This window comes from Capricornis sumatraensis, chromosome 1 (assembly GCF_032405125.1).
Source record: "Capricornis sumatraensis isolate serow.1 chromosome 1, serow.2, whole genome shotgun sequence".
In the NCBI taxonomy this organism is placed as follows: domain Eukaryota; kingdom Metazoa; phylum Chordata; class Mammalia; order Artiodactyla; family Bovidae; genus Capricornis; species Capricornis sumatraensis.
The window spans coordinates 33,613,197-33,628,935 of record NC_091069.1 but is presented as its reverse complement, the minus strand read 5'-3'; the positions used below and the strand labels follow the sequence as shown (position 1 = coordinate 33,628,935).

Sequence of the window (15,739 nt, the reverse complement as noted above, 5' to 3'; positions counted from 1 at the left end):
TAGCCTTTGAAAAGGAACAGGCTGACTGGAACTGGGGGGAATGAAAATAGCAGTGTCACCCCCCTTAAGTTGCTGTGGGGGATCAGGGGGAGAGAAGATTCTGGGGCCATCACAGCACTGTGACAGGGAATGGGGTGACTGCCAGGCCACCTTCCATACAGTCCACACCAGGCAGTGCAGACGGTGAGGTCTGGCTAATTTGAAACAATGCAAAGAAATAGTAGTGGCAGGTCTCAGTCACAAGCAGAGTGCTTTGCCCTTCTCAGCTCACACAGGGAAAAGAATAATGTCAGGTGCTGACTCAGCCCAGAGGGCTAGGTCCTGGGCAAAACTGCCATGTCCCTGAAGCTTGTCCTCAGGACATTCTCTTTCCCCTTAATGGTCCAGTCCCCTCAACCCCAGGCCCCCTCAGGATCCCAGGACACTCCCGTTCACTCCAGGTCTCCCTTTGGGGGGCTGCTCCCTGAGGGGATAGCCTTTTCATCCTTCCCTTCACCATCACTGTCTCTTGTCCTGCCTCCCGCTCCTTCCGGCTCCGTTGTCTGCTTCAACCATTCAAACCTTTGCTCGATCTGTTTTCTGCCTGAGTCCATTCTCTCTCCCTTTCCCTCAGTCTCTCTGAATTTCTATTTTCCATCAGACCTTCCAGTGTTAACTGCCCATACTCCTACAATGTCTCCATTGACCTGCTAAGTTGAAGTCATTTTTCTTTCTCCTGTGTTCTCAATTTATTTTCACTTTTTTGCATACCAGCAACCAAATTTTGCCTTATATAGTAGCCTTTTACATGCCCGACCTATCCTCACCTTTGGATAGTAATACATTCTTCAGATCCCATCCTGATTCTAATTATCTTTGTGAAACACCCTGCCCACCCTCCTCCATGGCCAAATGACTGTGCTTTCAGCAGAAATAGAAGACCCTTTGCGTGCGAGAATGAGTGAGCATACACCAGCTCACAGCCCAGTCACTACGTGCCTGCCTATTCTCAAGGTCTGGCTCTAGCAAGGTAAACTGGAAGAGAGAGCTGTTTGGTGTAGATGGGATGTTTCACACCCTTAAGTCACATTGCATGAAAGCTAATGCTCCATCCTGCATGACAAGAGAAGAATCTCATTTAGGATAGTAGTGGTAGCGGGATATTTCCAAATGGCAAATGAAATACAACTCACTTCGATTAAGCTCTGGACTCCTGGCCCACTCTATCTGGATATATCTGATGTCACGACACTCATTACAGTGTGATCACAGAGTCTGCTATTCAAACTTCGTTTATTGACTCAAGGAGGATTTTATTTCAAACCAAAGAGCTCAGCTCTATCCCATAAGCCTCCAAAGGAATGAAAAATGCTGTTCAATTTTCCCCATCTAATCTCCTGCTCATTCTATCCACAAAAGCCTCTCACCTGTAGGGAACAGCCATATCCTTTCTCTCAAGCTTTATTCTCGATCTCGGTGGCAACAATGGTGATTACATATTGGGATGTTCAATGGTTTTGTCTGAAAGTCATTTAAAATGGAGCTAAAATGTCAATAAGACTGGTATTGAGTAGACATTAAGTGGAAATGAACTTCAAATGAGTGAGTAATCCCCACTGATAACTTGGAAAGGGGCTCTGCTCTCGTGAATAGAAAAGGACCACTGGCATGATCGCTGCCCCTGTACAAATCCTCCTAAAAAGTGAGTTTCCAAAACTGCTTAATGACACTCTCTTTTCTTAATAAGTTGTCCTTTACACTGTTCTGTACCATTGATTTGATTTTTTTTCAGCAAACTTTTTTTTTTTAAATATCTAGAGGCAAAATTTAGCTCATCCTGTTTGACAATATTCAACCACACTTAAATCCCCAGAGCCTAAGGCAATGAGGTTTTACTGCTTTTTGAAACAGAGTCCTGATGTTTAAATTCTGCAGTGGCTGATTTCATGGTATTTTGTGTCTTTTCCAATGAGGCTGTAGGAAATAGACAAACAGAGGAAGGTTTGAACCCTGGTGGCTTCAGGCATGTTTGAACCCTGATAGAATCTTGCACTGTCCCTCCCACCAGCCCTCCCCTCCGGCTGGGTTGCTCAGTCTCACTCCAGGAATCCCTTGAACACAGCCATATCCAGGCTTCATTACTGTCTTCCAGGATGAAAAGGCCTTTGATTATTCCAAGCAGCAGGTCCTTGGGGGAGCCCCAATGCACAGATATGCTCACCTGATTCTCAATTTGTTTTGCGTATTGCCTGCGGGAAAAATTAAAAGAGGCTCAGGTACCATCCTTCTTGCTTCCCTCTCCTCTCCCGGCTGCCTTGGGGTTTGTCGTTGAGATTTTTCTTTTCAGTTTTTTGTTTTGCTTTGTTTTGTCCCCGGTTAGTGCTAAAGAGTCTTTTTCTCCCATCTGTCTACTCCATATCTACCTTTTTTCTCTAGCTTTTTCTTTATAGCTTTGTCCCCATTATCTGAGATGCCCCACATGCCTCCCCACATGCCCCCGTCCTCCAAGTGCACACACACATACATACACAGAAACACACACACACACACACAGCCTTCCTCAGACCATCCACATAGACACAAACACCCTGGCTGCCTCCTTGTCAGCTCCATACTGAACTAAGACTTGCTTCTAAAGTCTAAAAACCAGGCAAGCCCTGGAGATCTCTGTACCAAGCCTCATTATACAGATGAGACCACCACAGCCAGAGGAGAGAAGTGGGTCCCAGGGGCCTGGGGCCCCCTCACTATGGAGGATCAGAGGGTGCTCACTCCAGTGCCTCCCTGGCTGGGCGCTGATCCTGCCAGGCCTCCAGGTGTTTCCAGGGAGAGGAGCATGGCGTGCTCCCCCACCACCAAGTCTCACTTGAGTCCCCAGCCTGCCCACCAGTGACAGCCCACACTAGCCTTCAGAATGGGGCTGATTTCAAGCTGGAAGTAGCGCTTCCGTGAAATGGTCCACTGGTTTAGGTTTGCTGTTGGTGTTCATTCGCTCAGGTGTATCCAGCTCTTTGCAACCCCATGGACTGTGGCACGCCAGGCCTCCCTGTCCATCACCAGCTCCTGGAGTTGACTCAAACTCACGTCCATTGAGTCGGTGATCCCATCCAAGTATCTCATCTTCTGTCGTCCCCTTCTCCTCCTGCCTTCAGTCTTTCCCAGCATCAGGGTCTTTTCCAATGATTCAGCTTTTTGCATCAGGTGGTCAAAGGATTGGAGCTTCAGCTTCAGCATCAGTCCTTCCAATGAATATTCAGGGCTGATTTCCTTTAGGATGGACTGGTTTGATCACTTTGCAGTTCAAGGGACTCTCAAGAGTCTTCTTCAGCACCACAGTTCAAAAGCACTGATTCTTCAGCACTCAGCCTTCTTTATGGTCCAACTCTCACATCTGTACATGACTGCTAGAAAACTGCACCACCTGGGAAGCCCTGGCTTAGGTTGGTGGGGACTTGAAAGCGTTCTTTGTTATAAAAGTGAAGCACAGTCACTGAAAATGTCAAACTCAAGTGGTAACAGTAAAAAAAAATCAAAGCATGATGCTTTCAATATCTTCTCACTTCCCCTGCCCACTGATGACCACTTTTAATGGTTTGAGATCTTTGTCCATTCACAAATAAAAGAACAGTGTTTGGGGATTTTTAAATAAGCAATTTGCTGTCCTGGGAGGGCTGACTATAATTTCCTCTTTTCCCCACCAGGGCAATCCTTCTACTCCCGGGTCCTGGAGAGCTGTGAGGATGTGGCTGACTTCGATGAGGTAAGAAGCCCTTGGGCACAAGTCCCTGCCCAGATAGGAACCAGCACCTCCCTGCTTCCTGGGTGTGCACTGGGCCCACACAATAGGGGCGGCGTAGGTGGAGGAGCAGCCTGTCCAGAGCTCCTTGCTTCCTGGGAGGAGGCAATGATGAAAGCTGTGGAGGCATCTTCCTGTCCCCTCCACCCAGACCCTTCTCAGGGACCTCTGAACAGGAGAGCCCTGTGTGGCGTGACTGGCTTAGACAAGGGCCAGTGGGCCCATTCAACAGGCCTAGAGCAGTTTCCCTTCCCATGTTCCCTGGGCATATGGAAGCCCTCGCTAATTGACCTGGCTTCCCACAAGTTCAGTCTCACCCAGACCTCACCCCTTCCTCTCCAAGAGTTAGTGGACTATTTCTCCCACTGTGTCTTCCCAGGAAGTTTTTTTCTTTGGAAACTGGGTTGGGAAGATCCCTTGGAGAAGGGATAGGCTACCCACTCCAGTATTCTTGAGCTTCCCTGGCGGCTCAGACAGTAAAGAATCCACCTATAATGTGGGAGACCTGGGTTCAGTCCCTGGGGTGGGAAGATCCCCTGGAGGAGGGCATGGCAACCCACTCCAGTATTCTTGCCTGGAGAATCCCTATGGGCAGAGGAGCCTGGTGGGCTACTGTCCACTGGGTCATGAAGAGTCAGACACGACTGAGTGACTAAGCACAGCACATAGTTATTTCCCTCTTTTTATTCCATATTTCTTATATTTGTGTCTTCTCTCTGTTTTTCTTGGTCAGAAAGAAAGAAAACCTTTTGCTAAAGATTTGTTTATCTCATTAACCTTTATAAGGAACCAGCTTTTGGCTTCATTAATCTTCCCTGTTGTTGTTCTCCATTTCATTGATTTCTGTCCTTTTCTTAATTATTTCCCTTCTGTCTATTTATTTTATTCTACTCTGTGGCTTGGAGAAGGAAATGGCAACCCACTCCAGTACTGCTGCCTGGAAAATACCATGGACAGAGGAGCCTGGTAGGCCACAGTCCATGGGGGTCACAAAGAGTCAGACACGACTGAGCGACTTCACTTACTTACTTACTTGCTCTGTGGCTCTTTTCCTAACTTCTTGAGTGTCAAGCCTTTATTTTTACCTTTTCTTGTTCCTTAATAAATGTATTTAAATTTTGCTCTATGTACAGTTTTAGCTGTACTCTATAAGTATTTACATATAATATCTTCATTATTATTCAGTTTTAAATATTTCTTACATTCCTTTATGATTTTCTTTTTAAACCCAAGAGTTATACAATAATATGTTGTTAGTTTCCAAATATATTTATGAAATTATAGCTCCTTATTTTATTCACTTCTAGTTTTATTGCATTATGACCAAAGAACAGAGTCTGTATGAAATTGATCCTTTGGGATTTACTGAGACTTTTCTTATGGCCTTAATTTGTGGTCATAAGTGCTCCTTCTGTTTAAGAGGAATTTGTTCAGTGTGGGGTTCTCTCTGTAACTCAGTATAAACTTGAGTTTATATTATATGAGGTCAAGCTTATTATTAATATTATTCAATTTTTCAGAGGTCCTGGTTATTTTTCTCTGCTTGATCTGTCAATTTCAATAACGATGCAATAAAATCTACTGCTGCAATTATTGATTTATATATTTCTCCCTGCAGTTCCATCAGTTGTTGCTTGATGTGTTTTGAAACTTACCAGTTGCCTGTTACCTTCACTATGGCTGTATCGTCTTGCTTATTTTTCCTTCTACCAGTATTTACTGGCTTTCTATGTCTTTTATGTTGTTTTTTGCATTAATTTCCATTTTATCAGATATTCAAGTTGTTATCTCAGCCATTTTATTTAGTTTGCCTGGCATATCTTTTTCAATCATTTTAATTTCTTAGTATGTATTATTTCATGCTCTCATTTTCAATCATACTATGTTTTTAAAGTCAAATGTGTCTTCTTATGGCATATATTATTAGATCTTATTTTTTTCCTCCAATATGAGAATCTCTATGATTTAATTGATTAGTTTAACCCATTTACCTGTGAAATTGCTATTACTATAAGGCTTATTTCTACTACCATCTTATTTTATATTTTCCATTAACCATACTTTCTATTTCTTGTTTTCCCCTACTTTCTAGCTTTCAATTGGGTAGACGGAACTTTTTTCTTGTTAGCTGAAAAGCTATGCATTCTATTTTTGTTTTCAAGGTAGTCACCCTTCCATACTCATATTTATGTAATCCTACTTAGCACTCAAACAAATAAGTAATTATAATTTTTCTTCATGTGACAAGTACCTTAATACTTTCTCATGCTTTGATTTTCCCACTTCAGCCCACATCCTCATGTTGATATTGTCTAGATTAGAATGTTAATTCTAGTTTATTATGATTGTGGGTTCTCTTTTTCCTTTATTTGTCCTAGCCGTCTTCGTTCTTTTGCAGGACAATAGTCTTCACCAGGATACTTGATCACCTTTACTTCTCATATCTCTTAAAGTATCTCTTGGAATTGTTTTTCTTCTTATTTGAGTACCTCCTCCAAAAGCATTTTTAATTTGAACCTTTATGTAGCAAACTTTCTAAAGATGTATAAATCTGAGAATGTATTTCTTATTTCTTCAAATTTGAATGAGAATTTCACTAGATATGAAATTCTAAGCTTGAAGTTCTTTCCTTCACAACTTCAAAAATGTCATTCCCTGTTAAATCCAGTGGTCACTGATTCTTGTCCGTCGGTGGATGATCTTTTATTTCTCTCTGGAAAATGAAATACAATTCATTTATCTTTGAAGTTCTTATGTTTTATTATAATGTGTCCTGTGGTGGGTTTCCTGATATTTCCTGTTGTGCGTTATTTTGTGAGCTCTTTCAAATCTAAGGCCTTTCAGCTTTCACTTATCATGGAAAATTCCATCTCCATTATTTTTTTCAAATATTCAGTTTTTATAGTGTCCTTGCCTCTTCAGTTCCTATGATCAGATGTCAGTACTACTTCTAGCTCCATTTCTTAGCTTTTCTGTCTTGCTGTTGCTGTTGTTTGGTCATCCTTTCCTGTTGTCTTCTGAGGGAGTTCTTCAGATGGATCTTCCAGGTTACTAATGTTCTTTTTTCTTATGCCTCCCTAAACTTGTTTCATATTGCTGATACCTATTTTTATGGACCATTCATTCTAATGATTCTGCTCCAGTTGTATAGTTCAGCGTGTTGTCTTTCTTTTATAGGTGAGATACTCTCCCCATCTCTTTACTTTGCTCTGTTTGAGCTCCCTTGGTATCAGCGACCCTGTCTGGTACTGAGCAGCCATCAGAGGCTGCTGTGTCAGTCTCTAGGGGCTGAAGGGCAGGCGAGAGCACCAGGGGTGCCCAGTCACCACAGTAAGAGTCAGGGTCTCATCTCTAAGTCTTAAAGAAGAGACATGGTTGACAGAAGGCAGGCAACACTTTTTAACAAACTAGCTCTGGGAGTTCAATGAAAGGAGGTATGAGGCAGCTGGTCTATCAACAGCTATTTGTATTAAACCTCATCCTAGTAGGGCTTGAAGTATCTCTTGGAATTGTTTTTCTTCTTATTTGAGTACCTCCTCCAAAAGCATTTTTAATTTGAACCTTTACGTAGCAAACTTTCTAAAGATGTATAAATCTGAGAATGTATTCCTTATTTCTTCAAATTTGAATGAGAATTTCACTAGATATGAAATTCTAAGCTTGAAGTTCTTTCTTTCACAACTTCAAAAATATCATTCTCTGTTAAATCCAGTGGTCACTGATTTTTGTCCGTTGGTGGATGATTTTTTATTTCTCTCTCACAATATTATCAGTCAAGGAGCAAGCAGCCATTGCCCCAGAGTAATGCCAGGAAGCGATAAGAACAGAACCTGGGAAGACTTCCTCCAACCTGCTCTCCCACGGCTGCTTCCCCTTCCCCCTCCCCTCCCCCCAACTCACTCGCGTGTCAGCTCCACAGCCTTTGATCTCCCTGGGCTCCCCCCATCTGCTTGTCTGTCTGTCACTTCCTAGAATCCATATTTCCCTCTTGCCTCTTCAGTTCCTACAGGGTTGACTTTGGGGTGAGAAGCAGCCATCCTAAGTCACCATCTAGGCTCAAAGCAGAAGCTCCACTTGAACCCAGAAGACCTTACCCCGTCTTTCCTGGTCTTGCCACTCACGTCTGGCTCTGTTTGGGCTGGGCAAGGCCTTGTGGCAGCCTGTTCCCTTTGAGATCAGCGTTTAGCTAAGCAAACTCCAGGCGTGCTCGGAGAGCTGCTGTCTCGGCCTCACTCTGGGCCCATCCCACACGGTAAGCTGTGTCCACAGTCCCAGAGTTGTCAGCACAGGAGCACGGACTCAACCTCCCCACCGGGCTCAGGCCACCAAGGACCATCACAGCCCCCAAGCTGTACCCTCCCCAGTGAGAATTCTGCCCTTACCTTTTCTGCCTCCTGGCTGCGTGACTTTCAGCCTCACTTTCTAAGCCTCAGTGACCATATTTGTCAAATGGAGCTGATGATAAGTATGAGGTCTCTCTGTAAAGCCATGATCAAAATGAGGGATTAATTCCCTAGTGGCTCAGATGGTAAAGAATCTGTTTGCAGTGTGGAAGATCCAGGTTCAATCCTTCAATCCTGGGTCAGGAAGATCTGGAGAAGGGGATAGCAACCCACTCCAATATTCTTGCCTGGAAAATCCCATGGACAGAGGAGCCTGGTGGGCTACCGTCTATGGGGGTCACAAAGAGTCAGACACAACTGAGCAACTAACGCACACACACAAGCCTGGTGTCTCGGCCTCAGACAAGCCCCACCGTACAACCCCCCCATTCCTTCCCCTCACCCCCTCCTCAAGCAGAGCCCCAAGGTGCAGGGCCTGGTTAGGTTAGGGTGCAGGCAACCTGGCTCAATCTCTCAGCTCTCCTTCCCTGGGCCTCTGCACCCCCACCCCCGTCAGCTGGGCAGAGCCTGTGACTCCCTCCTTCTCACCAAATCTCCCAGGGGACATGTCCACCCAGGCCTCCAGCCTGTGAGCAACCTGATGCCCCGTCAAAGGACACTGCCACTCTTTTCCATTAACTGTACCCTAGGACACCTGAGCCCTGGGTGTACATGACATTCCAAGTTAATCACCATGTCCTTCCTCCTCCCAGTGCTACCCAGCATGGGGCGGGGGCTGGGGAGTCAGTCCTGCTGCCCTGAGCCCAGGACCACGTTCTGAGCACCTGGTGTGTTGGGTCCAAAAAGATGCCCCCAAAAGAGAGAAGCAGATGCAAGAGCACATGCAGTCCCTGCAGAAAGCTGGGCACTCGGTGCCTCCAGGCCAGTGTGGAGACGCCAGGAAGGGATGGGAGCCAGAGAGTTATGAGTGAAACCATGTGCCTGGATCAGATAGCAGCCTCGAGGTGGGGAGAAGTGGTTCTCACCTGGGGAAATTTACACCCACCCATGGGTCAACAGGGAAGTTGCCAGGTATCACAGTGGGGAACGCACTGGCACTTGGTGGAATGGGGCATGGATGCTAAGTGACCTGCAGGGCCCAGGCCCCCCTACACGAGAGGGACTTGCCCATCACTTCCCTGGTGGGCAGCCCCGTGGGAAGATCACAGCAGCAGTTTCCCACAGCAGCTCCGTGCTATGTCTTTAGCAAAGCCTCATCCATCCAGTCTCCACAGCAACCCACGGGTGAGGAAACTCTGGGCTCAGAGAATGTCTCCCTCCCAAGGCGACAGCTGTAAGTGGCAAAGACAGGGCTCTAAATCCAAGCTTAGACGAGATTCTAAGCCCCCTCTGAAGGCAGAGTAGAAAGCTGCTTGGCCCGCCCCCCAATGCCCCTGCAAGGCCTTGCTGGAGTCTCTCCACAGCCCTGCCTCCGTTTCTCCTTCTAAGAAGCAGTTCACAGCCAGGCTGCCACCGGTCAGCAGAGCACACACAGAGCAGGGGAGGCTACCCTCCCACCTCCTGCTCAGGCAGAGCCCAGAGATCCCTCCAAATAGCCTGGACTGAACCCACACTTGGACCTGTCTCCCCATCCTGGAGTGGACAAGTCCTGTACTCTCCTGGCTGATTCCTGAAAGAACCGGCCTGTCAGGGGTTCCAGAAAAAGCTTGAGAAAGGAAACCTCAGCTGCCCCTTGCAAAACCTCCAAAGGCCTCTTGGCTTCCCAGGAACTCCTTTTTCTCACTCTGATTGTGCCCAGGGCCTATGGGAACCAGCTTGGTGGGGTATAAACACATTGGCCTGGGAGTCATGAGCACTGGACTTGATTAACGCTGAGATCTTGGGATGGCCACTCAAACTCTCCAAGCCTCAGATTCCCCTTCAGAAAAATAGGAACAGACTCCTTGCTCTCTCTGCCCTACATAAATGTGGCATGGCTGAAAAATGAAATGAAAGATGTGAAAACACATGTCCCTCCCTCCTCTACTTAGAAAAGGGTGAGAGGGCCTGCAGCAGGTGGGGCTGACGAGCCTGAGCTGGGGGACTGGGGGCTGACAGAAAGACAATGCCCTGTACAACAATGGTGGAAACAGAGCCTGGACTTGGTGTCTCCTTTCCCAAAGGCTGGAACCTGAGATCCTACATTTAACCTACAACCATGGAGAAGCTAGAGAGAGAGGGATTATTCCCTGGTGGACCAGACACACCTGTCTGGTCCATTACTGGCCTGGCACAGGGCTCAGGGAAATGTTGCTGAGTCAAAGAATGAACAAAAGAATGAACCCAACTTGAGACTTGGGTCTTTAGCTTTCCAAGTTAAAGAGAGAGAGACAGCCTTTGTGCCAGGCCAGCAGCCAGTGGAGGCCCCTGGGAGGAGGGTGGGAGGGGAAGGGAAATGGCCACCCCTAGCCTATTTCTAGCCATCTTGTTTTGGCCTTAACCATGCTCTCTGAGGACCAGACTCCCTAAGAGAGGCCAGAATAACAATAGTACTTGTATGAATAAGAGCCACTGTGATGTATTAAGCCAGGCTGAGAGCTCACCTGAGCCTTATATCTCACTGCAATGCACTGAGTGGGCCTTTCCCCAGGCAATGAGTAGCACATGAGGATTTGAACTGAAGTCTAATTCCAGAGCCGATGGCCACTTACAAAGTGGACAAGGCTCAGCCCTGCCCTCAAAGGGCTCAGTCCAGTAGGGAGATAGACCTAGAACAAAAAAGATACAGTGTGAGCCTTCTGAGCACAGAGAAGGAGAGGTCATCAGCCTGGGGGTGTGGAGGGTCAGATCTCATCTTCCCACTTTGCTTGTACCTGGAAGACATGGGCTGTGAGCAAGATGGGTCAGGAACACACCTGTCTGTTCCATTACCAACCTGGCACAGGGCTCAGGGAACTGTTGTTGAGTCAAAGAATGAACAAAAGAATGAACCCAACTTGAGACTTGGGTCTTTAACTTCCCAAGTTAAAGAGGTCTCTTTCCATTGCACCCTACAGCTTTGCAACACATCCTAATATCCTCCCCCTAAAACTAGAGGACCGTCCCTTTAAGGACACTACCTTGCTGATTTAAGATGGTTTCAAACTTACTTGATGAAGCCCAGGATAACCCAGGTCATTCTCCAGCCCACATCAGGGAGACCTTTCCGTGGAGTCCTAGATCGCTGGGGCTGATAGAATGCAGAACTCCGCTGCCCTGGCCGTCACCTGCCAGGTCACGGCCAAGCCTAGAGCAGGTGAACTGGGTCACAGTTCCACACTCCAGACAGAGGTCCTCTTTCCTCGTGCGTTCATGCGTGCTGAGTCACTTTAGTCGCGTCCAGCTCTTTGTGACCCTATGGACTGTGGCCCACCAGGCTCCTCGGTCCATGGGATTTTCCCGGCAAGAATACTGGAGTGGGTTGCCATGCCTTCCTCTGGGGCATCTTCCCGACCCAGGGATCAAACCTACCTCTCATTTGTCTCCTGCATTGTCAGGCAGGTTCTTCACCACTAGTGCTCTTTCCTCTTCCTCACCCATCCCTAATGCTTGCCACCTTACTTCTGTCAATGTTCCCATCATAGGCTGCGAGTTCAGGTCTGTGTCTATCTTCAGAACTACTCAGGAGCTCCCAAGAGACACCCCTGCTTCCCCATACAGAGCCCAGCACAGGGGCGGTGTTTCGCAAACATAGAAGGTACTCAGCAAACTTTGCCCCTGCGTGGGGCTTGCTGGCTCATGCCGACTGGAGTGGCAGTGTTTGGCTCAGCGACTACCTGGAGAGTTTGGAGGCTGACATGAGGTGGGACCTTAGATGATACATGGGCTCCCTTGGATGAGTCTCTAGGCCACTGATTTCAAGGCATCTCCAGAGTTAGAAGGTACCACCCTCCATGGCTGTGGCTGCAGGAAGAGAAGCATGTTGGTGCTTCCTCAGGCTGGAGAGAGGCTCTGTCCCCAGCAGGCCCCTGCAGCCCCTGCAGTGTCCATCCCCAGGATGCCAGGCCTTATCCCGGCACAGTAAGTCACTATGATGAGGCACCACGTTGATTAGGGTTCTGTGCCAATGCCTCACCAGCTTCACGGGGACCCCCAGGAGCAGTCCTGGGACGTCACCCTCACTCTCCAGGGGAAGAGGAGGAGATGTGGAGAAGGGAACTAGCCCGGCAGTACCCAGACCAGCAAGGACAGCCTGCAGTCAAGGCAGCTGTGTGAGGCCTATTTGTTGAGCGCCCTCCATGTGGCAGGCTGAGTGCAGAGAGACCCCCCAGGGAGCCCTGTGGCCTCTGCTCAGGCCCTGAACTGCTGAGCGGGACAGTCACACTATCCCAGGAATTCTGGGGACTGTGGGGAGGGAGGGGGGTGGCATGTGGAGGACAAGGCCCAGGCAGGGAGCCAGCTCTGCCACTGATGACAGACCTCCCCGACGTGAAGCTGCCTCCTAGAGAGAGGCACAGATAGCACAGGGGACTGTCATAGTCAGCGAGGGCTGCGTAACAAACCACCCCAACGCTCCGTGACACGAATCGTCCACATTTTCACGTTCCTCAGGCTTCTGTGGGTTGTCTGGGCTCAGTGGAGACTCCTTCTTGGAAAGGCTAAATGTATTCCCTCAGCTGAAGAATTCCTGAAAGGGCATCCAGGTGGGCCTTCTCTGGAGTCTCATCTCCCGTCAGGGCTCCCCAAGGCACCCCTCCGACCCTCACTGACTCCCCTCCTCTTTGCTCAGCCAACGGGTCCATGACGGTGGCCTGCTTTTCGACCCAGTAAACTGCACCCTGACCACAAGGCAAGCCAGTGCCTGAAATGGGCAAGTGGAAGCCGCAAGCCGTGTCCCCCTCTGGCCCCCTTTTTTTAAATGACTTCCTGTTTCCCAGTTCCTCTGTGTGTGTGTGTGTGTGTGTATGCTTAGTTGCTCAGTCGAGTCCAACTCTTTGGACCCAATGGACTGCAGCCCTCGAGGTTCCTCTGTTCATGGGATTCTCCAGGCAAAAGTCCTGGAGCTGGTAGCCATTCCCGTCTCTTTGTATTCACCACGTCACTCTTCAACACTCCCTTTCACAGTTCCTTTTTCTCCCACCCCTTCCCTCCTTCAGGTGCCAAAATCCAACGCACAGACCCTCTAAGAAAACCAAAACCTCGGTGCCTCTCTCCCCCCAGGCCCTCTCCTCCCTGCACTGTGGCTAATGATTAGGCCTTTGCCGTGCTGGGTTATTTCTCTGCAGCCCAATAGCAACAACTTCATTAAGAAAACCACACCCTTGACTGAGTTGGAAGCCTCCAGATGCAGGAGCAAAGCAGCTTAATGGGCCTGCTGGCAGCCAGGTTGCCTCTCAGCCTCCCCTCCCCACTCCTCTTCCTTCTGTGTCCAAGACCTCCAAAGTCCTCCCCACAGCCCTCTCAGAGCCCTCTCCCAGCCCATCCCCCGTCCCTTCCCTTTTCTGCTTCTTCCTCCCTCATCTGCCTGCTCCAACTGAGCATGGGGGTGTCAGGGGGTCTCCCTGGGCCTTGGCCAGCCCTAGAGAGAGGGGACATGAAAGCTGTGATAAGCCCTGCCCATACTGGGCGGTGACCTGCCAGGCTGGCCCGGGCCCCCCCACCAGCCCCTGAATCCCCAGTGGAGAATGAAGAGCAGCTCTGAAGCAGTAAGCTTACAGGGTGGGCCCTCAGGAGCCTCCCCCAGCACTTATTGGGCCACTAACAATAGCGTCCTGTTACTTCTCTGAGACCTCATTCCTCTGGCTGTAGAATGGAGAAGACATGATCAGCCTCTTGGGTGGTTGTGATTACTCATGAATTACTGCATGTAAAGCATTCAGACCCACATAATGAAAAGTTGTCTACAAATCATTATTACTATTGTTGTTCTTTTTTACTAGCCTTTTGTGCATTCTGAATTTCGTGGGCTTTAAAAGTGAAACTTAAGTCACTGCTTTCCACCCGCTCTTGTCAAATCCCCCTTGACACCATCCTTCAGTGACACCTTGAGCAGACCTCAGAGCTTTCTGGTCATTTTTTTATTCAAATCCAGTCCAGAAGCATTTACTGCTCCACCCTGGCTCCCTGTTTTCGTCTGGTCTTCTTCCTCTCAAGCTTACAGCTCAAGACGCAGAGTGGGCCAGGAACGCCTGCTCTGGCCTCCACTTCCTCCTCCCCCCACTCCAGCCGGGGACGGGGAGTGTGACCTGATCTGATTCTTGGTCTCTGCTGTGAATGTGGCCCCTCCTGGTGGTGTGTCAACTTCTCTGCGTGCCGTGTGCTCAGTCGCTTCAGTCGTGTCTGACTCTGTGCACCCCCATGGACTGTAGCCTGCCAGGCTCCTCTGTCCATGGGATTCTCCAGGCAAGAATCCTGGAGTGGGCTGTCACGCCCTCCTCCAGGGGATCTACCCGACCCAGGGATCGAGCCAGCACCTCCAGTGTCTCCTGGCTTGCAGGTGGACTCTTTTCTGTTGAGCCACCAGGAAAGTCTGGCAGCTTCTCTAGCGAGCTCCAATCAGCTCTGGAAGCCTCTGGGCACATGGTAGGCCTGCTGTCTTACAGGACACCGGGTGGACAGGTGCTAGGGGTGGATTTCTAACCTGGGGGGCACCTGGCTCCACCCCACCCACAGCTCCTGCCCCAGCCTCGTGGGAGTTGAGGACCCCTCCCCCAAGCAGGCTGCCATGGGTGGATGGTCCACGGGCCAACTTGACCCTGACTTCTCTTTGCAGCTCCCAGTTGACCCACAGAGCATAAGCCACATAGTCAACACACCCAGCAGTGGCATATCAGGCTCCTGTATGGCCACTGTCCTTGTCCTCGGGTGCTGCATGGGTCCCCTGAGAGGCTGAGGGGACAGGCCAGCCAGTCCACTGCCAGGGGCAGAGGTCACTGGAGCTCACATGCCAGGCTTCCCTTCCTGTGCTACCTCCCTCTCTGAGTTGTTCTCCCAGGGAAATGCCACAAAACACTGTGCCTGGGATGAGACACTCCAGCTTCCCCTTCCCCCGTCTTCTTTCACATGCCAAGAAGAGGAAGACTGGAGTGATAGCTGGGGTAGCCCACCTTTGCGGCAGCCCTAGGGAGGCGCCTGGCTCTGCCTGTTAGTAGCTCTCTTTAGTGAGTGGAGTACTTTGTAACTTTTGGCCTCTGTTTTGGGCTCTCCTTGCCATTTCTAGGGCATCAGGGAAAAAAATCCCACTGAAACTTCCTGTTCATCATTGTGATTCAATAATTAAATCAAGACAAGTGGTGAGAGCAAATTTAGAAATGATGAATGAGACCAGCTGTCCCCTCTTTGTGGCCCTGACCCTAATCACACCAACGTGCTAAAATCTGTCCCTGAAGTTAACATTGCCGAGGGAGAGGGGGTGTGACCTGAATGGGGGAGGCTGGGACCTCCCACTCAAGGCAGGATCAGAACCATCTTGATAGGAGAGAGCCAAAGACTTGCAACTTGCCTTGGCACACAGCAGAACCCAAACTCACAGCCTACCCTGGTTGCCTCACCCATGCACAAGAGCACCCAGGAGCTGGGAGGCAGCTAGGAGACAATGGAAGGAGCTCCGGGCTGAGCCAGAAGCCCTGGTTGGCTCTAGGTTCTCTCACCGACCACAGGACCT

General features: G+C 49.0%; 1 protein-coding gene across 3 annotated transcripts in view; it reads left to right on the top strand.

Annotated features, from left to right (window-relative positions):
- The window catches only part of OTOF (otoferlin), an 89,477-nt gene that overhangs the window by 12,906 nt on the left and 60,832 nt on the right, over positions 1-15,739 (top strand). For all 3 annotated transcript variants that reach the window (XM_068982191.1, XM_068982171.1, XM_068982181.1), the window contains exon 2: positions 3,681-3,739. In XM_068982191.1, the coding sequence (XP_068838292.1) occupies positions 3,681-3,739 (59 nt within the window). The remainder of the gene's footprint in view (positions 1-3,680; positions 3,740-15,739) is intronic.